This window comes from Homalodisca vitripennis, chromosome 3, assembly GCF_021130785.1.
Source record: "Homalodisca vitripennis isolate AUS2020 chromosome 3, UT_GWSS_2.1, whole genome shotgun sequence".
Classification (NCBI taxonomy): domain Eukaryota; kingdom Metazoa; phylum Arthropoda; class Insecta; order Hemiptera; family Cicadellidae; genus Homalodisca; species Homalodisca vitripennis.
In genome coordinates this window covers 67,633,509-67,655,654 of record NC_060209.1, presented here as the reverse complement: position 1 = coordinate 67,655,654, position 22,146 = coordinate 67,633,509, and the positions used below count along the sequence as shown (strand labels likewise).

Genomic DNA, 22,146 nt, shown 5'->3' with positions numbered 1-22,146 from the left:
CCAGAAGACTCCGTTGAAGACACTTAAAATACCCCCAGTGCCACGAGACTCTCAGCACGGGTCGCATAACACCTTAGTCTGGGGTTGTTGGTAAAGTAGGGGTAGGAACATCAGGAAAGGAAGGGATAGGTAACTACTATCAATTTCAGGGCCAAACCAAGAGGGGGGAAAGGTTTTCTACCCTTGTCACTGGAATAGTGATAAGGGAAGGTGGCTTCCTCCCCTTGCCCTGCTACTCCCTTAGAAGTTGCAGCACACGACGAGGATGGTACATCACCCACGATCCCATCTGGGACAGTGCTATAAGCTGATGCCGATGAGCGTTTCTGGTTCGAATTAATTATATTTCAAACGCCAAAGCCGAGTCTACCTTGACGCCCCGATCAAAAATACAAATATATAGCATTGTAGTAGGAGGTTTTCTTATTGAAAAAACTATTTTTCTGACGATGGCATCTTAGACGTCGAAAGGCCTCGTGTAAAAAAATTAAAATTTTGGACAATTGAGAGGTTTTTTATATAGAAAATAATAGAAAACAAATGCACGTCTCAAAAACCTACTTTGGTCAAAAAGCGTTTACTTTTAGCCCTTATCATATACTTCCGGTTTAAGATATTTCCAGTACCATAGATGAGTTTGCTTTGTTGTCTCAATGAAGGAAATATACATGTATACATAAGACTTAGAAGCCTGTTACGGTCTAGAGGTAAATCCTACCTACTTCCTATCTACTTCCGGCATAAGGGGGAAATCTTCATTGAGCTCATGCAACTTTCCAAAATAATTGTTTATAAGGTTTTGCGTTGTGTCATGTTTTTTGAACTATAGTCTGCGAAAGAATGGATCGTTAAGGCATGTTAGTTTTCAATTACCTGTTTTTCCTTAAGCCACTGAATGCCATATCACAATGTCAAGGAAGTCCACTAGTTTGTAGAAAACATTGATAGCTTTGTTATTAAGCTTGGTTTTATAATAGTGTTAAATAGCATTTACAATGCATCAGATGTTTTAAATTTGACTATGGTATTGGAGTGAAAGTAGCTTTGTATTTGCTTTCTGTATTACACAACTGACTAATTACTGTACAATTAATAGTTTATAAAATGTAAATGTAAACATGAGTCGAAATTAAAAATAAAGATTTAAATCAGCCTCTTTGTTGAACTAAAGCTGAGAATGTCAACAGCTGTTTAGTGTCAGGTAAATTATTGATTATGAAAGATAAATACTAAAATTTTTCACAATTCCAAAGTATTCTGGGTAAATGTTCTATAGTTTTTTCTTCACATATCATCGGATTTCAATAAATACTATACAAAAGGAATAAGCCGAATTGGTTCAGCCGTTATCGAGATTAGCGCTTAGCAACACATTTTGCGATTCATTTTTATTTATAAGAAGATATAGTTTCTTTGTCTGAAAATTCCCTATTATTTAGGAATTTTATTCGTACAAATCCAGTTAAACTATATTGTGGTGTATATCCAAATATTAATAATAGCAAAAAACTATGTTTTCCGACAGTGTTCACATAAATTTGTTATACGGTATGTTTTCGAAATTTAGAATAGTGTAGTTGTTTTAGAAGGAATTAACAAGCACTCCATTTCAAACTTCCTTCTGAGGCTCAGTTTTTATCGACAAATTTATTTAAACTGTTTGTTCGCTGTGTTCTTTAAGTTGTACCTTTTTTGTTTCAGATAATGGCACAATTCGCAGAAGACTTCAAGCAGTACAATGGTGTGAATTTGAAAGAACTTCCATAGGATATGCACCTGCGAATTCGCGATAAGACAGAAGAGCATTCGCCATTACTTTACAGTATTGTCGATACCAGACCACACTAACCAGTAGATGTGCCAAATGAAAATTTAAGGCACCTACTGAAGTATGCCGCATGCCGGGATCAATGGCTATTAGCTTCTCTAAATTTCACAGAGTATTGTAGAGATCAGTGACAGAAAATGATCATCGTGCACCAATGTTAACATTCATTTTGTACCAGGAGTGATTTAATTATTGAAATCTTCTAAAGTACCGAAGTAAACGTTCAATGCCATAAAATATACAATTTGCCTAACTATATTAGACTAATCTTTTATTTCTATGCTGTATTTGTCTAATACAATATGGGGAAAGCCGAATTATTTGCAATTTAACCCTTTTAGTCCAACGTCCGTATGTACGGACGTTGCAAAAGTTACCGAATAATGCCGACGTCCGTATACACGAACGTTCGCGGTAAAAATTCTACTGTGATAATTTGTTTACGTATTATAACTTGTTCGTATATAAACAATCAGAATGAACAAAATTACAAGAAACATATATTTATAGCAATTTTGTAACGTTAATTAGATGTTTAGTTTAAAATTTAGTGTAAAACAACACAAAATAATGAAAATGTAGCTTTAAAAAAACAACGTAACTTTTAGTTTCACCATTTTTTCTCAAAACTTATATGTTTGTACTTGTTTAATTTTCTCTTTTAATTCATATTATGTTTTATAGTGGATGTTTGTCAGTGTTATTTCTCATGTGAAACTGAAAAAAAATGTATACTGTAAGCAAATATTTTATTTTTAAAATAAAATTACATTGAGATATATGAATTGTTAATTATTTCCCATTGCATTTAACAGTTTTATTTCTAAATATATTTCTTTCAATTTAAAAGTTCACTTATTAACAGCTCAGTAACAGCCTTTGAATGGTTTGAACTATGTTTAGGAATCTTATGCGTTTAGATTAGGCATAGGAAAAAAGTGAAAACTGAAAATAAGTTTACACAATAAGTAGTGTCATCTTTTCAGTTTTATGCACAACTAGCGGTTACCCACTTCCTCGCTCGCAATTTCATAGGTTTTGCATGTGTATTTCCACTTATGGTTAGAGCGCATTATATTTCTGACACCAATGTTGACTTTGCCTTGTTGCCGCGATCAAGAAAATCTGCCAAAAAGTGCATATTAATGTTCATTGTAATTTACTATTGTCCTTACATTTTTTGCTCCATAGCTGATTTTACCTCGTTTTCTCATCAAGAGAATAATATGCCTACTCAGGTTAGGGAAGTCTACTTCTCTCAAATGACAAATAAGATGGATTTTATATCAGTTTATAATAAAAGTTAGATAGTAACTTAGTCTTCTACACAGGACAGTACTGACCAAGCAGTACATACTTAATATTTGCTAAAATATACAGTTAAAAGTTTACTTTTATTAAAACTTGTTATTTTCTTATCTGGATATTTTCTTACTCTATGCTAAACAGCAGTTGCAGGAAAGGTTCATAAAAAAGGGCGATAGAGTGATGTTACTAAGAACACTATGAACTTCGACTTGGAGTTCCTCTACATCGATCTAAAATAGTTTAAGTGTACTGAAATCATGGGAGCCATTCAAACAAATACACGGAAAGTTGCATAGAAATTGCGGGCGAAGCCGCGAGTATTTGCTGGCTTTAAATATTTCCAAACTTTTAAATGTAAACAAATGTTTTTGCCTCTTTGATCAACGTTTCAACAACTTTAAAGTGCCAAGTTCACTTTTAAATACGTGTCGTAAATATTTTTATTATTTTCCCAAGTTCTTAAATTTTCTGGAAGATTTTTCTATCCTTTCTCTCCTTATAAACTTTCTTCGGACTTAAACGAAAATTAAAAACAAATTAGCCGAATTCGTCGAGCCGTTTCCGAGATCAGCGCTTAACAATACATTTAGGGATTCATTTTTATATAGTAAATAAATTAATTTTTTGTGTATGTGTACAATTTTAGTTTTTCTACTTAGTAGTATTATCAGTTATTTGAAGAACATTGTTTCAAGTGCTATTTTGCAAACGAAACTAGGAAAATTTTCAAATACTTTTTGTTAAGTACCAATTTGTTATATAATAAATTAGCAGTACATGCACGTCGTTTATGTTTAATTAATTCATATTCTATTCAAACAATTTATCTGTAAAGAAAATATAAAAATAATTAAGTAACTATATTAAAGTTTTGTTTTAATGGATGTTTCAGTAAAATGTTACAAAATCGATGAAATAGGCTTTGCATTTTCAGCAGTACCTTATCAGGCATTTTTCGGCCTAACTTTTTTTATTATTCTCCGGCACTAAATTCTCGATATATTGAGAAAAAGTGTTGTTAAAGTTTCGTAAAACGACAATATTGTCACGCAAGAGAACTTAATTACTAAAAAATTAGCAAGTGGGATATTTTACTGAAATCTGGACATTTTCATGATATCTTAATTGGAAAGTGATAACTTCGCAAAGGTGCGAACATATGTCCCATAAAACTTCCGCGACCGCCAGCGCCAGTCGATTGGCCGATAGTGTTATCGATCTTCTTGTACTGTAGTTACTATCGCTCTAAACTACTGTTATTTATTACTGCATCGAGTTTCTTGTCGTCATGCACTGTTCAGTGATTTCTGTTTAATTTCTAGTGTAAATTTTTCTCTGTTTAGTACAACTTTCGGACACAAAGTAGGGCTACAAATATTTATTTCTATAATCTGTAATTAGTGCTCAAAACCTATGTTTTTCCATGAAAATGATTTTTGTAACTCGAGTTTCTGGGTAAGTTTATATTTATGTAAAACAAATTAAGATTGTTAAGGCGGTTTATCACCAAGTTATAGACTAACCTTATTCACATTTTAAATTCCATATTTTATAACTTATAATTTTTTTTATGTGATGAGGTTTGAATCATTTTGTTTGGTTTCTTATGTCATATTTTGTAAACTTGGTTTTATTCTATTTATAATGTTATGACATAAATGTTTCAACTTTTTATAATCTAAATTTGTACATTTTCAGTAAGTTCCTGCCCTGTCTCTAACTTGTTGATTTTTCGAACCAAACCCAAAGCAGCCCATCTTGATATCCCTGAATCTTCCATGTCTTCTGGAATTTTCCCCAGTGCCTGCTTTATTTCTTGATATCCTTGCAAAAGAGCTTTGGTAGCATCAACTCGGTATGACCATCGTGTTGTTCTTTTTGGTACAAGAACGTCTTTTTCAGTTCCTGCTTGTTCCAAGGCATTAGGTTAGAGTATGGTATTTGCAAGTTGAGGCAATGAAATATACAAAAATCAATGTACTAGGTATGATAATAAAACATGACCATTGACATTATTACATGTTTGTAAATGTGGTGCGGGCCCCTTAATGGTGCAGGCCCCTAGGCACAAGCCTATGTCGCGTATGCTTAAATCCAGTACATATATGCGCTGGTAGATATCATTAAAATAAACCAGTGATACAAATATGTGTCCTGTGGATGTCCCTCAACTCTTTTTAAAATATTGCTTTCTGATTTATGATGGAGGTCTGAAACTTTGTACATGGTTTATAGAACTGTGTGTGCCAGTTGGTTTCTGAGTGTGACATATTAAAACATAATTTGGTCTTCTAAGTTGGTTCCAAAGTTGTTTACATTTTCTTATATATATTTGATTCATATTTCAGAAATAATGCAAACCTAAATGTATGAAAAGTGATTTCCTTAATAATTACCACCTACTTAGACTTTTCTGATTACAGCTGACTTTTTTATAAGATGCACATATATGTGTCAGCTGGTCTTTAGTATTTACATGCTATTGAAAAATATAGTTTTTAATTGCTATATACCAACTGCCACGAGTACAAATGCCCTTACTCTTAATTAATTGGTTGCTATATAAATCAATATACATGCATTACTTGTTTTTAAAAACTCAAGCAATTCCTTAGTTTGGTTTGTGGGGAGACTCAAATTCAGTATGGCTGGTTGGAACCTTGGTGAGGGTTTTTATACTCCAATTTGCATTGTATAAGCACATGGTTTCTCTCGGTATCAATGAAAACATTTCCTCTAGGACAGAAATCGATCATCAGCCATGTTAGTTTTGGTGGATGTCAAAATAGGAATGTATTTAAAAGGGTTAAAATATGAAATTATAAATTTTTTCCAAGATCATGTCTTTCTTACCATGACACATTTAAAACCAGATATATAAATCAGTGTCAGCTAAAACACACAGACCCTTAAAGTGGTTACTTTTAGTTTTTTTATCTAGTTGTCTTACAATGATGTAACTAATATTTTAATATCTGAACTTTGGTTTCTAAGTGTATAACATAAAAAAAATATAAAAGAATCAAAATTATCGTTTCATTCTTTTGATACCCTTTTATTTTGACCTGACCAGTCATTTTATATTTTTAACCCCTCTGATATTATACAATTTCGACCTCCACCAAAACTAGCTTGAGTCACAATTGAATACTTGTGGAGGAAAAATTCTATCGATTTTAAGAAAAATCATATTATACATATGCAACTAAGGAGGCGAATGTGCTAAAACTAATTTTGATTTCAAAAAACTGTTTTACTCAATTAAACTTGTGAAAATAGGCAGATGCAATTTAATATCAGAGTCAATTAATTTATTGCTATAAATAATATAAAAATCACATACCCAAAAGTCTAAACAAAATACAAATTTAATTACTAAATAAGGTGTAATATTTTAACAATGATCAAAGTAGCTAACGTATAAAGTTGGTAAGTATGTAAGTATGGTAGATACAAGAAGCAGTTATTGAAATTGCAGTGATAGCAGTTTATGGCTCAGTAAACATCAATAAAGGTTTTAGTATGGAGCTTTCTCTTATAACTATAACAAGCAGACTTCTCTTGAATGTGTGGTACTGTAACACTACATCAAGACTTGTCATACATGCTCATATTTCCCTTTTATATAATAATAAAAAATATATTTATAAGCTATGAATATAATTAGATATGATCTCAATATAAGCTAAAACCCAAACTACTTGTTTCCTTTCTAATAATATATATTTGTTGAGTATAAATTTGATGCTCAACAAATAATTTATACAACCATACACATATAAACTGTTAAAGAGCATTCCTACAAATGCCTACAAATTGTGAAATATTAATTATTTATAAACTTTTTTTAAGCATTTCCACAAATAAAAAAGGCTATGTATTTTCGCCATTGTTGGTATTGTGTAAATGGTTTGATGTTACAATAAAGACAATGTAGCAAAATGTCAAGCTTTTAAGGTTTTACATCTTGGATTTACAGTCTTACCATAGAAAAACTGTGTCACAGCAAAGAAGACAAGTGTTGTTTGAGTTATGAAGGCTCAGAGAGCCCTTGAAGCAATGGCAAAAAAGATATAGGCAGGCCACCAGCTTGAAGAGGGAGGTCTTAGAAGAGACATTTTAAGAAGATGAAGATGTGGGCAATCCTTCATATGCCACAGAAAAATATTGAAATGCAAGTTAAAATTTAAAAAATTTCAGTAGCATTCTTCAAAAAAACTGTATACTATTTTATCTTTCTTAGTATCATATCTACAGAGATAAAATGTAACAAACTTATATATGAAGGATAACCATGTTGAATAAATATTATTAAAAACCATAAACAAATGAGCATTTAATAAATTTTTTGATTTTTTATAAGCATACATTTTTTAAGTAGAATATTTTTTTCAAACAACATAAAGCTAGTCTATAAGACATGTATTGTGGGCCTATACAGACATGAAAAATATTCAGCCCTTTTCACCCGGTAATCTCTGCTGGTTGTTTTAAAAAGTTTAGTTAAGTTAAAATTGTCTTTATATGGGAGAGCAATTCTCTAAGTATAAATCAAAGGGTAAGTACAAGGACCTACATCTACAGCATGTCGCAATTCTATGTGACTATATTTACCTCATCCCCTTGGACTAGTGGATGATAAGGTGCAGAATTACAGCATAGCTCACAAAATGGGTGCAATTTCTCACTCCCACAAAACTCATGATCTCGAGCTCCAATTCCCATAACTATGACAATGCTCATAGTGACGGTTGTCACAATTACTAGGAAGATTCCTCTTAAGACAGAAGTTGTATTCTAAAGTTCCAATGACTGTGAGGAACCCTCTTAATAGTGACAGATATAAATTCACTCAAATGCCCCATGGTAGACAGATCACCTGATTTTGCACAGCATCTGTAGCTCTAATGAGTATATTGTTCCAACCACCTTGTAACTTTAAAAAGGGTGTCTCAATAAAACATTCAATTTCATGACAAAGACAATGGTTGGCCTCAATACTGCTCTTATGAGACATTAAACCTTGATAACTACATCTTATTACCAGGGTATTATTTATACATATACAAAACACTCAATCAATACGTGAGTCATTATTTCTTCGGCAGAATTTTAGCAAGACCCTTGTCAGAATTGAGCAGTCACATCCTGTGCACCTCATTGTGTGCGACGTAAAAGAGAGAGCATAGGGAACCAAATATTTAATTTTAGGTCTAAATAAAAAGTATAATAGTAACGCAAAAATATAAAAGCTATATTTAATTTAACCAAATAGAATGTAATACATGTTGAGTTCTTTTGCATCTTTGCTTAATTCAACACTGTAACTCTATAGGACCCTGCTCTTTCCTGGGATACAGAAAATCCTCGGCTTACATTATGTTTTGAGAAGACAGCTCTGGTGTGGGGTCCATGTCTACTGCTCTGGCTGCTCACACCTCTCGAACTGTATTTTATATTCCACAACAAGTGTAGAGATGTGCCTTGGGGATTTAAAAACATAACCAAAGTGGTATGTATTGCTTGTCAGTTTTATTGCTAACTTAATGTACAATTTTAAAATGTAGGTTTTATTCAACTCTAGAAACAATAAATATATAAATCATATTTACTATATATAGTTGGTAAAATTTAAATACAAGTTGTAAATTCCAAAGCTTTGGGTGATTTGTAAACAGTTAATAAAACTATATTTTCTGCTTATAAGACAGAATAGTAAAAGACTTTTAGGTGTTACGAACAATTAATGCAAATAAAATTAGTACTAGGATGGATTGCTGGGAAATTTCTCTTGTCACTTTCAAGGGGATTGTTGTTAAAGATTTAGAAGATCCTTGGGTTCAAGGATGTAACCAGTGAGGGGGTCCAAGGGTTCCGGACCCTCCCCAAATTTTTAATTTTTCAATTACTTCTTCAGTAAACGATTATTATTATTTAAATAATTCAGTAGTACTGACATGTACTGATGAAAGATTGTTCTCAATAAAGAAACAGCTGGACAGTAACGATTTATCAAGTATTTGTGAGACTACAAGGACAAACATATTGGTCGCTTATGTGATGTCATTTATTGTTTTACCTGAGATAACTACCATGAGGTTTCTTCACTAGCCTTTTCTGTGTTCTCTCTCCTTGTTTATTATTGTCTAGATGGTTCTGCTCTTGTTAGAGCTACAGTTAGTGGTACCATAAACAAGAAAAAATAACAATTTAGTTGTGCATTACAATTAAAAGCCTACATTTACATTATTTCCTAAGTTTTTTATGTTCTAGGTGTCAAAGTGTTTGTAATTAAATTGAACCACTTTTAGTATGTTTATACATGTGTACAATCTTATTAGATTTTATGGTACATAACTTAAAAAAACCATTTCAACCATACACCATCCTGAAACTTGGTATGATAATTGAATATTAATTTTCACCTTGATTTGTATTTAACTGCAAAAACAATAATTTTTCTAATTTTATTTTTATGGTTTCTCTAAAATTACAAATTAAGTAAAAAACACATGCAGACAGGTGTTTAACAAAGTATTTCTGGTCCATGTGTATTTTTTGTTAAACCAATGACCAAAATATCACAGGAGAGTTCATAAACACCATGTATTGTCAATTGCATTATGGTAAGCAAGAGACTAGAGCCAGATGATTTTCAACATTCATTTTTAAAACACAACCAACTGTTGTTAACAACGTTCAGCTTTTTTTTATTAGTCAGCTAATTTCTGCACTTAAGAGCTGAAACTACTAGCTCATTGTTACTAATAAGCATTTATAATCTGTTTTTATGTGTAGTCATTTAACATTTTTGTAAATGTTAATAAGTGAAAATAGATTAAAAATTACAAAAAACTAATTACTATTTGTCAATGTTATATATAGTTGTATATTTTTATAAAAATATAATGTAATTTATCATTATGGTGCAGAATTACAGCATAGCTCACAAAATGGGTGCAATTTCAAATATTTCAATTTCAAATATATAGAAATTTCAATTTCTTTTGACTGGGAAATTGTTACTTGTGGGGTGCCACAGGGATCGATTCTTGGTCCTTTATTATTTGTACTGTACGTGAACGACATTCATTCTGTACTTAAACATAGCTCATATCACATGTATGCTGATGACCTGCAAATCTATTCACACTTTAAAATTCACTCCATTAATGAATTTATCACCAAAATCAATAGTGACATTACAAATATCGTTATGTGGTCCAAAAATCATGGCCTGAGACTAAACCATGCAAAAACGAAACCAATCATTATTTGTCACTCTCGTTTACGAAACTCAATAAACTTCAATACTATTGAAACGTTAACTGTAAATGGTAACACCCTGCCATACTACGACAAGGTGAAGGATCTTGGTTTGACTATAAACTCGATTTTGACTTGGACTGACGCTGTTGCGGAGATTTGTAAACGGGTTTTCGCATCTATTCACTCACTGAAACGTTTACAACGATTTTTACCAGAACATATCAAGCTGCTCTTGACTAAATCACTCGTACTTCCACATTTCAATTACTGTAACTCCGTGATCAATGATATGACCATAGTGCTGAGTGAGAAGCTGCAAAGAACTCAAAACTACTGTATACGTTACGTTTACGATGTGAGACGGGAGCAGCACATCACACCGTACTATATTCAGTCAAATATTCTAAAATTAAAAGATCAAAGATCCATCAAAATTTTAAAACTAGTTCATTCAATATTGAAATTTGGTTTTCCAAGATATTTTTCTGAATATTTTAAATCTGTGTCTCATGTAGGTGTAAGAAGCACTCGCTCTGGCTCATACATTTTGAGAATGCCTCAGCACAGGACTGCAGTGTTTGATAAGTCATTCCATGTAATGGCTTGTAGGTTGTGGAATGCCCTTCCCCAAACAATTACTTCCATCGATAGCAGTTCCCGGTTTGTGGCGAAACTGAAAGATATGTATCTTGAACGGTTAGCCGGGGCAGTTCCGGTCTGAGATGCTGTGGGCGTGACACTGGCAGAGGGATGAATGTGAGATTGTGTGTGAAAAAGTTCATTTAGCAATAAATACTTTAATTTATTTGTATATTAAAAATATAAATTTATATTATGTTTTAAGAATATTAGAGATGGTTAATTTATTAATGTGTTAAATTTTAATTATTACACGTTAAAATATTACATTAATTTTACTACTTTGTGTAAATGTAATTATTTCTTTATTTTATTATCTTTATTATGTTTTGTTTTAATCTTAGGTAATATTTATTTAATGTTTTAAATTTTACATTGCAACAGGTTAAGTGTAAGAAAGGGCCATGCGGCCCTAACTTTGCCTGTAAAAATAAAGAATTTTTCATTTCATTATGGGAACATGCATACATGTTACAGCTATTAACATTTAAGTGAAGCCTACTGATGCAACTTCATTTGGTTTGAGTTGTAATGAATCGTGGGTTAATTACAATACATTGTTACCATTTACAATTATAATTAATACATAAAAGTACAATGACATTTAAAAAAGTTTCAAAATATCAAAAATTCCAAACAACAATTAACAGAAACAAACTTTTTATTAAAACAAAAATAATTAAAATAATAACTGTTGTTAAAAATCCAGTAATTTTCCTTTTGCAGAAATCTTTGATGTAAGCCAAATTTGATGAGATGTCAATTTTGATGAGGACCCCTTGTTGCTGCGCCTATTGATGTAGGTCAAATTTGATGCAAGTGTAAATTTGATGAGAGTCCCAGGTTATAACACCAATTTGCTATGTGTCACTCCCACGTTGGTTACGATAATTTGCTGAAAGTCAGTTCTTTAGAATTATTCACTCACCATGTAGTTGTACGCGCCTTGTCACCAGTGGCACGTTGTTATACCATGTTGTTCATCATAGTATCGGTCGCCATCTTGCCCAATGCTAGCTGTATTTCCTCGTATTACTCAAAAATTATTAGATTTGAATGTCTCTGGTGTTATCACCAGAGACAAGTCTGTGTGTATGTCAGGGTTCCAAAATATATTAAGTAATAATTACAAAATTTAACATCACTCCACACTTTTTGTAAAAGGGATATTTAAAGAAAGTCAAAGCAAGTGACCACGAGATTAGTTTATTAAATGTCACACTCTCAACAATATTATAAACTCACTCACCTTGCAGTGCTTTGATAATTTTAAAAGTCTAAACAATATCCCATCCTTGATTAAATTTCAATATACTATACAACAGATCATTACTTTCCCAGGAGAACTAACACAACCTCCTTGCTTCGAGTCTGATGGTAGAAGAACGAATCTTCGTATAATACGACGGATACTGATTCAAAACAACACTCATCACTTCTCTCGTTCAAATCAGCGTCTTCACGAATAAATTTAATTTAATTCTTTCTTATAATTGTCGAAATTTATCACGTTTACTATAATTAATCAATTTAAGTATTTCTATTTTCTTTTTATTAATTTTTCAAAGCTTTTTATTTAAATTTTTAGCAACATGTGCTTTATGACGTCATAAATTTACAAGTCATTCATACCACAATTGGCTCTTCTGCGTAATTCTATTTAATGTTTTTGTAAAACACGAATTTTGGTTATGTTTACTTCATTTTAATTAATCAAATCTTTTCCCGTATAAAGTTCAATAAATGTCTTCGTTATTAAATAAATCTCAATTCCGACAACATGTGATTCACTGATGTCACAGTCTGCCGATTCATTGACGTCACAGTCTGCCAATTCCCCGCGAATATTCAAATGTCGTAATTTGACCTGTTACATCTTACTATACAAGAAGGAATAAATAAATTTAACTTGATTCATGAAATTGTATTTTCTGTTCAACAGTTTTTCAACCTGATACTCATCATTCTAAATATTATGAGCTTGGTGTGGTCACTGACCCTGAGTATGGCAGGAGAAAAGGTTTACCCTGTTGATCTGTGGACTCCTGCTGTAACTACTGTTACTTTTGTAAGTAATAATTTATCAGTAAATATTGGGATTAACAGCTTGATTAATAATGAACTTCTACTAGTTGTCGAAATATCATTGTTAGTGTCAAATTTTTGTGGGAAAACTAATTAAAAGTATCAGGTAACATATATAAAATTCCATAGGGTCTAATCACTTATGGTTTCAGCCACCAGTGTGCATTGTTTTAATGCACTGCTGGTAGCAAATGAAAAATATCCCTTGAGATAGCACCCATTAGGAACATATACAAATCCAGATGGTTGGATCACAAATGAAAAGGTACCTATAGAACATTTTAATTTCTAAGAAAAGAATTGAAAGGGTCATTCTTCCCATATGTAGTCTATGAATTGGTAGATCTAATTAGTTTCCATACTGAAATTCATGGTGCTAGTTAAAGTTTACAGTATTATAAACACTGTAAAAATGGTTCTAGATCATATTGATGGATCTACTAAACCAAATAAATAAACATGTATCTACTTCTATTTTGTTGGACCTGCATTTATTTGCCTTGCCTTAATGAGGGTGGCTAAAAATTCAAAGAATATTATTAAGTTAATTACAAAGCAAAATAAGTTTTGATGATTTCTTAAATTTTCATATAAATACAAGTAGTGTCGTGGTTTTAGGCAATACTGTAATACATTACTATTTATCTACAATTAATATGTGCAATGAGACATTTTTCGCTTTTACATTGGTAATGTATTTATCAGATATTGGCTTTGGGACTTCTGATTTTGGACCTGCAGAGAGGACTTCAGTCATCAGGAGTTCTGTTCTTGTTTTGGGTGAGTCTCAGTGCAGCTGGCATTGCACAGTTCTTCACTGAAATTGGAAAATTAAATCATTATGTGAGTACTGCAACTTTCTAGAATTATTTATACATATATACAATAGTTGGGACAGTTGGAGAATTAAAATTGCTGAAGGTTTTGTCTTCTTTTTGCAAACTTTTAGTGTAATGTTATAGCTCTTTGTTGAACTTGAAATAGCCAAATTGTTTTTTGATTAAGACTACCAGAGCAAACTCTATCAGAATATTGCTATAATAGAGTTTTCAAGGTCTATGATGAACTATTGTATCAGAGTTTGGTTCATATATTTTCCTATCCCAGTGCCTGCTGACGTAGCAAAGCAACTGAACTAGAAGTATGGTAACGGTACTAATAGTCCAGGAAACAGGAGCCAATTTGCATTGAATAAGTACACAACCTGGCAACTAAACAGAAACAGGAATTCTGTAATATCCTCGAACACGAAATGAGAACATATGCACAGAACACAACATGGTTTAGTGTTTTTTAAACCAAATCTTTAACCCTTTGACTGATACGCAACGATATATCGTTGTGAGTGAATTTACCGAAAAGTGATACACAATGATATATCGTTGTTGATGTTTCGGGTGAAAATTGATATGCAACGATATATCGTTGTTGCATTATAAATTTATTATAGTAAGTTTATAACTTATTATTAATAACTATAATATACTATAACTAACTTAATAACTTATTATTATAATATTTATAATAATAAGTTAAATACAACACAAGGCCAACTGAAGAGGGCTGAAAGTTCATGAAAGAAGTGATAGGAGATCTTTCTTCGGAATGGCTTGCAAGTAAGCAAATCCCGCAAAATCTCCGGGGTGGTGGTGATAGTCCATCAGTTGGTTTCGGACTCAGGAAATTACCTGAGAAGAAGGAAAAACTGTGGCGAACCTGTTCAGGTGACAATCATCCTGAAGGAAAGAAGCGGAGGTCTCGGACAGTGTGTGTAAGGTGTGGTCTTGGTGTACATGCTGAATGCCTCGGTAAGCATGTTTGCCACTGAAATTATAAAAACTAAAAAACTGTAAATATTGTAAATAATAACTTTTTATTAGTGTTTTGTTTTGACAATAAAGTGTATTTTTAAGACAGGATTCACAAACAAATTTGATTAATATAGAACATTCAATGTGTTTGACTCCAGATTTCCAAACAGATTGCCTCAAATTCTTGTAAGTAAATTTTTATTATTTTTACCAATAAATCATGCATTTTTTAACTTATATGCTTCAAATTTTCTGGATTTGTTGACAATAATACGTACTTTTAGATTAAATTACTGTCAATAAGAAATTTCAAAAAATTATTTTAGTTTACTACTGACAAAGTAAGAAAAAACATTTTTTTATAAATAAAAACAAAAAAAAATATAAAAAAATATTTTTAAGTAATTTTTTTTTGGCTTTTTTATATTTTTTCCTAATAGGCCATTTAAATGTCTAAAGAACAAAACTACTTTCAAGTTTCTATTATATTACATAATAAAGCTACAAATTATCTAGTAAAACACTACAAAAAAGCTAATGTTAGCCTATCAATTAAGGGGATAACCCTGTTAAAAATCATATCAATTTTGGAAAAAAAAATAAAAAATTGATCAGTCAAAGGGTTAAATCAACTAAAGAATTTCCCTTAAGAAAGAAATCGATCTTCAGCTGCAGTAGTTTTAGTGGAGGTCAAAATAGGAGGTATATTTTTCAGATCATGTCGGACGCATTTTTTCATAGTTATATCACTGTTACACAACTATACAAAACAATTAAAGTTCTCCGCTTATAAAGTGTAAAATGGCTCTCGGTTTCCATCCTATAAAATATGATCAATAAAACTTCAGAGCTGAGTATTGTTTGTAAACAACAAAGGCTGCCAATGAATTTGGATAATGCCTCCTTTAAATATTTCTTCATTCATTCTTTCATATTTGAAATAATCTTTCATCTAATAATCTTTTTTCATGAATGGTTGATTTCAAATTCTATCCCGGAACTGCTTACGACTACTATGGGCTGGGTTTAGGTGATCATTTATTAGTTAGCAAAAATGCCATGACCCGACAGAGATTTGAACCCGGGTCCCTGAGGGGATAAGTTAAGACGCTAACCACTCAGCTGCCAGTGACAGCCAAAAATAGAATCATTGCATGATGAGATAATTTTTAAATGTAATAACCACTTGGTCTATATATAATATTTTAATGGTTTGTTAAGTGAACGTAAGTGTTTGAAAGTAGTTTTATGTGATATTAGGTATTGTTATTAAATTTGATATAAACTACTTTTTATTATTAAAATGTAATGCTTTAACATGTATAGGCCCTACTAATTAGTTGTATACTGTGTTTAGTTGATTATTACCAGTTTTTGTTGATTCCAGACTTCAGAGGAAGGTATACACAGAACTTTTCTGTTTGTGTTTTACTATCCGGTTGTGGTTTTCATGTTTATTCTGAACTTATTTGCTGATCCACTACCAAGGGTGACTGACTATCCAAAACATAAGGTACCGTAACTGTTTTTTGTGTATCATGAAAGTTATAATTTATCAACAAATATCCTTTATTACGTAATTTGGTTTCCGGAAACTAGAAGTATATCATTATAATATTATTGTTTTATTCAGTATATAGTTGCATTGTCATTGTTTAGTGAATTGTTATTTAGTTTTTGTATGGTGCTAATCTGTGAATACAGCATCATATACACATATATTTATTGTATATCAATAACAACGTATTTATACTAACATCTGCTTTCAGCTGTGTGCACCTTATTACATTTATATTTATAACTTTGCCAAATTTTGACATAATAAAAAAATATTTATTTAAATAAATTTTACTCACTAATAATTTCAGATTCTTATTTGTACTAAACTAGTAAATTTTAAAAGAAAAGTTTCTTCCTAATTTTGTAATCTTACATTGCAACAGCTCATACTTTAGTCAAGTAATTAGAAAATAAATACAAACAGGGCTGCTGAAAAGGGGTGAATCAGCGATGCTTGTCTTGGGGCTTGGCACTCAGGAGAGCCCAAGGCTGTGACCCACAAAAACGTTTTAAAATATCTTTCGTTTCGTGGTGTGCATACTATTCTAAGGAAACCAATAGAGTGTATAAGAAATATTTTTTACTCTGAAAAAATATAAAACAGTTAAAATTACAGGAGAATAAATAACAAGCCATAAGTCTAAAAATAAATACATTTGAAATAAACGTCAAGGATTGAGGTGGTCAACTGCATAAATGTGTCTGGTAAATTTAGAAACGAGCAAGACAAAATTTTAAAAAATTAACTAGGTATATTACATTCACCATGTGTTGGGATGTTCATAATCAGTGATTGAACTTGGTCAGCATTCATGCAGTTATCTGATTTTGCATTTAAGTTGTGGCATTTTTTACTGTGTCAACCAAATCTTTTAGTAGGACCTCAGAGAGATTGAATGTACTTTTAATTCAAACTAAAAAGAATCAATACATAAAGCTTCTGACACAAGATGGGAGTTCAAGATTAGATGTTAAGTAGCGGTGTTTCTTGTGGTGAACTGTTATAAGGTTATGACTGCCAACCTCTTAAGTTTTCTGGAATCTGACAACTGTGTCATGAGTTGATTGCTGGAATCTGAAGCCTACATTCACTTGAAGTGATCCAAGAAGATCAAAACACACTGTACCCTGTTTAGAATTTTGTCTCACAACACAATTTTCAGATTTCAGGAAACTTAAAAAGTTGCCATAAAGACACAAGAAAGTTGTTATCGATGGAAAATATACAGTTTAGTATAATTTGCAGTATTTCCCATTCCATAAAACATTGCCCAAATTTTAGAAAAGAACATGGAAATTTTAGATATCGAAAAGAAAGGAGAGAAATTAAACACAAAAAAGAAGAATTACATATCTATCTAAATTATAATAAAGATCCTCATAACATTTTAAATAGTAATCTGAAAAATAAGACAAATCCAATTTTTGAAAATATTAAAATTTTAAATATACAGATTACTAATAAGAAAATTACAACTGTGTCATTTAAATTTAACATATGTTTAAAAGGTGTATATATGTATGTGTATATCTAATTGTTCATTATTTATTTAGAGGTTAATGTACACTGATGATGGTTAAAAACCGAAACACATGTATGTCAATAAAAAGATTTTTAAAAGGGTTGTAGTTACTTTCATTACATTAATAGCCCAAATTATTTAAATGAACAAAATAAATTATAACTTGACAAAGGAGGCAAAAGCTGATTCGAGGGCCTCATACATAAATTCATTTAATTTCATAACATTATTTTGGCTGTTATTTGGGCAGATCTGTACATAAAATGCATTAAGACATCTAATTCTACAATCTCAGAATATTAGACTTATATCAAATTTTTGAGGGCGCCGGATTCTAACAGTGTGGGAGTGCCAACAAACTATACTACTGGAACGTGCACTGCTCATAAGCCACATGTTGTGTTTTCCGGTCGCACACAGCTGTGCGTTTCGGGTGTATCCATGGACTTGCAGGCGCTTAAAGTGGGCAAGAACTCACCGAGTTGTGCGGCGATCAACGGGACGATACGGCATCACGCCTTTTCATGCGGAAACACAAATCAATGTTGTTATTTGCATTGTTGGCAACTCTTCCTGTTTATTACATCAAGACGTCTAATCTGAGCAACTCAACTAGTTTGTTTTCTTTTTATTTGTCAATATTAGTAATGTTTGTTATTTCATGACATGGTGAATAGTTGCTCTGCGTACAACTGCACGTCCAGATGGTCATTTCTTTTTACAAGTAAGTTCTTATTATATCAACCATGTCAATATTTATTTGCAACTTCCAAAATATTAATTCTCACCAATATTATTTTCTGTATTGCCAAATTATTAACTGGGTTACCCAAATAATTAAAAGTACAGTAAGACTTTTAATGAGTAAATTAATAAGCTATCGTTTTTTAATCATGAACAATAATTATATAGTTGAGTAAAACATGCTTTATCACTCAATTATTTCATCCGCATTGATCCAAAATATCAATGCTGGTCGTTATACAACCTATAAATGCATAAACTTATAAATCATTGCTAAAAACAATATCTACTGACCTACTCTACTTTATAATTATTGGATCTTTGTGATTTTCAGCTACCTGTATTTTATTGTTTGTTAATTTGTTTGTTTTGGCTTTCCATTGAATGATGACAATTTATTAAAAAAATGGATTACTGTGACAAAGAGAAAAAATTTGAAGCCAACAAAACGTACTGTTTTATGCAGTAAACATTTTACCGTACATGATTACCAGTTAATTTTGCCTAACACACTAAGAAAATGTCTAAATAATGAAGCAGTTCCAACAATTTTTTATTTTCCATCTCATATTCAACAGGCATTGGAGTTTGTACATTTTATGTAGTTTACTTTGAAATAAAATACTGTCAATAAAAAAGTTGTTTTTTCTCCTGGGATATATTTTAATGTATGTAATTTTCGTTTCCGGCTTTATACGTAGAATACCAAGTCAAAATATCAGTTATTTTGATATTGTACAAAAATCTGTTTTTTTAACTAAAAATAAAAATCCACGGTAAAAATTAGTTATTTTGTAATAATAAATAAATTGTGGTATCTAACAATATTATTAAGTCTATAAGGCATTTTAAAGTGATGTTAGATCATTACTATAATGCCAGCCATATGGGCGGAGTGAACTCTTGCCAATATCCAGCGCCTGCAGATTCGGAAAGCAACCCAGGATTTAGGCTCGGTTTCTCCAGCCTAGAGCACGTTCCATTAGTATAATTTGTTGGGGAGTGCCTGGCTAAGGTAGAGGTGGCCATGAAAACTATGTGCCACTCATGCATCATTGAATAAATATATAACAGAAATGAAATAGTCATTTCACCATATGATATTATAGCATCAATATTCTTTCTGTGGTGTGAACTTAATTTTGTGTTACATATTCTGGATTAAGAAATTAAACTATACAAATTTGTTGCAACATTTTCAGAAAATAAATGTATTAAAAAAATCTGTAAATTATGTTAGTTTTGTTTGTTTATAACATATTATGTCAATCCAACATTATTTCTAAGAACTTTGCAGAAGCTATGTCCAGAAGTTAATGCCTCATTTGCTTCAAGAATGGTTTTTGGATGGTTTGATCAGCTGATATGGAAAGGCTGTCAAAAGTATTTGACTGCCACTGATCTATGGATGTTGCGTTATCAAGACACTTCAGGTCAGATAGTAAAACAATTTGGGAGAAACTGGGAGTTACATCATAATAATGAGACTGAGTAAGTTTACAAACTATGATAGAATAAAATTAGAATACTTAAATATGCTGAAATATTCACATCAAAGAAAGTATTAACATTATTTTTGTATGATAATAGAGTTTGATATGGTTCAAGTAATCTTGCAGCTAATGTGCTAATGCTATCGAGGCTGTAGTGCTCCGTCATCTGCAAATTTTTGTTCAATCTGTATTAGCCACCCTAAAATTTATCTGTTCAGTTCTGCATGTAAGATATTATAGACAAAACAATCATAATAATGATAACTATTGTCTCAACAATCTCATTTTCATTCAGACATAAAACCATTATTATAAATAATACAAATATAATAATACACATATTAGTTAATATTTTTTCTACTAATATTTTTGGATAATAAGTAGTTTCCTTCAATAGATTGATATCCAGTTGTTTGTGTGAAGATCTCTTTGCTCTCAAAATGAACAGGATGTGGTCCTTCAGCAGTTTTCTTCTGAGCATATTTGAATTCATACATACTGTGTTCACAGCTCAGATGGATTACTTGATGGTCTAGTCTCCATGCTAGCACTCTTATTGACTGTTGCTGACACTGTTGCAGAATATGTGCTATTGAATTCCAGAGAAAGCCTCTTTAAAATTGTAAAACTTTTTACCACAAAGTTACAATTATATCAAGTAAAGAATAGCAACTATTTTATTTGAATATAGGACTACATGACTGGGTGTTAATGTATATGTATCCAACCATTAGTGTTGCTTATAAAATTAGTTCCAAATATGATTAAATATGAGGCACATCTAGAGTAATTACCATTGCTCCTGCCTAAACACTAGTGCCAGCACTCCGTACGGACATCAACATACATTTCTTACTTCAGTTCATCAGCTTAACATCAAGGCCATTTCGGCTTATTAGTCATGTGTTTCTTGTTTACTGTGGATATTTAAACCATTTTATGTTCTTACTGGTTATGAGATTCGATTTGTTATTTGGGTTGAGGAATGCAGGTAATCTCTAAACAGTCGAAATCTTAAATATATGTAAGATTGCAAAGATTACTTCCCCAAGAGGGTTCATTTCTGGCTGGTTTATACTTTCCAGTTGAACCTACACTGTGTACAGCAAAAACAGATGTGACACTTTAATCTGGAAAATCTGACTGCCACTCTAAACCAGACTTATTTTATTGTGAAAAAGTTACATAGTTGCATAGTTGTTCCTGTGTTCTCTTAGTTATTGTCTAAGTGTACATTTATGTTAATGATTGTTGTCTCACATTTTGTAGTTTGACAAAGAGAAAATTAATTTCTATATTGATTGTTACTCTATAATATTATGCTACAAGTATTTAATAATAGATACATTTCAACGGCATAATAGATACATACATTTGCATTATAAAAGTAATGCACATGATTTTTATTGTCAAGCGGATGGATAATGTGGTGGGTGTTCTGACCTTTCAAATGCACCCAGTCTCAGTTTGCTTCAAACAATAAGAGTGGTAGGATGTGTCCTTCCATGAAGTCTGTTTTTTTATTGTATCACAGTACAATAAAGCGTTTGCTGGAACTGCGGTACGCGATTAAGTTTTATGTAAGGTTTGGGAAGAATGCAACAGAAACTTATCAAATGCTTCAAAAGACTCATGAGGAGGAATGCATTTTAAGATCTTATTTGCGGAAGGTGGCACACAAAATCTTCTCCCAAACCCAAAAAAGGCGAGTATGAGCAAATATCACATCAAACCAATGCTGATGTTCTTGCTGACAATTCCCCCAGGTACACAGCCTACATCGTTACTCACTACCTGACCCAAAACAAGACCCCGTGGTGCTTCACCCTCTTTACAGTCCTGACTTGTATCCGTATGAATTTTTTTTGTTCCCCTCATTGAAGAGA

The 22,146-nt window shown here is 31.8% G+C and overlaps 1 protein-coding gene across 1 annotated transcript; it reads left to right on the top strand.

Moving 5' to 3' along the window:
• The first annotated feature begins 5,338 nt into the window (after positions 1–5,338).
• Positions 5,339–16,995, top strand: LOC124358224 (multidrug resistance-associated protein 1-like). Its single transcript, XM_046810517.1, has 6 exons — positions 5,339–5,344; positions 8,472–8,648; positions 12,987–13,112; positions 13,835–13,972; positions 16,328–16,340; positions 16,925–16,995. Exons 1-6 carry the CDS (start codon positions 5,339–5,341, stop codon positions 16,993–16,995), a joined length of 531 nt encoding a protein of 176 aa, XP_046666473.1.
• Positions 16,996–22,146: the final 5,151 nt, after the last annotated feature.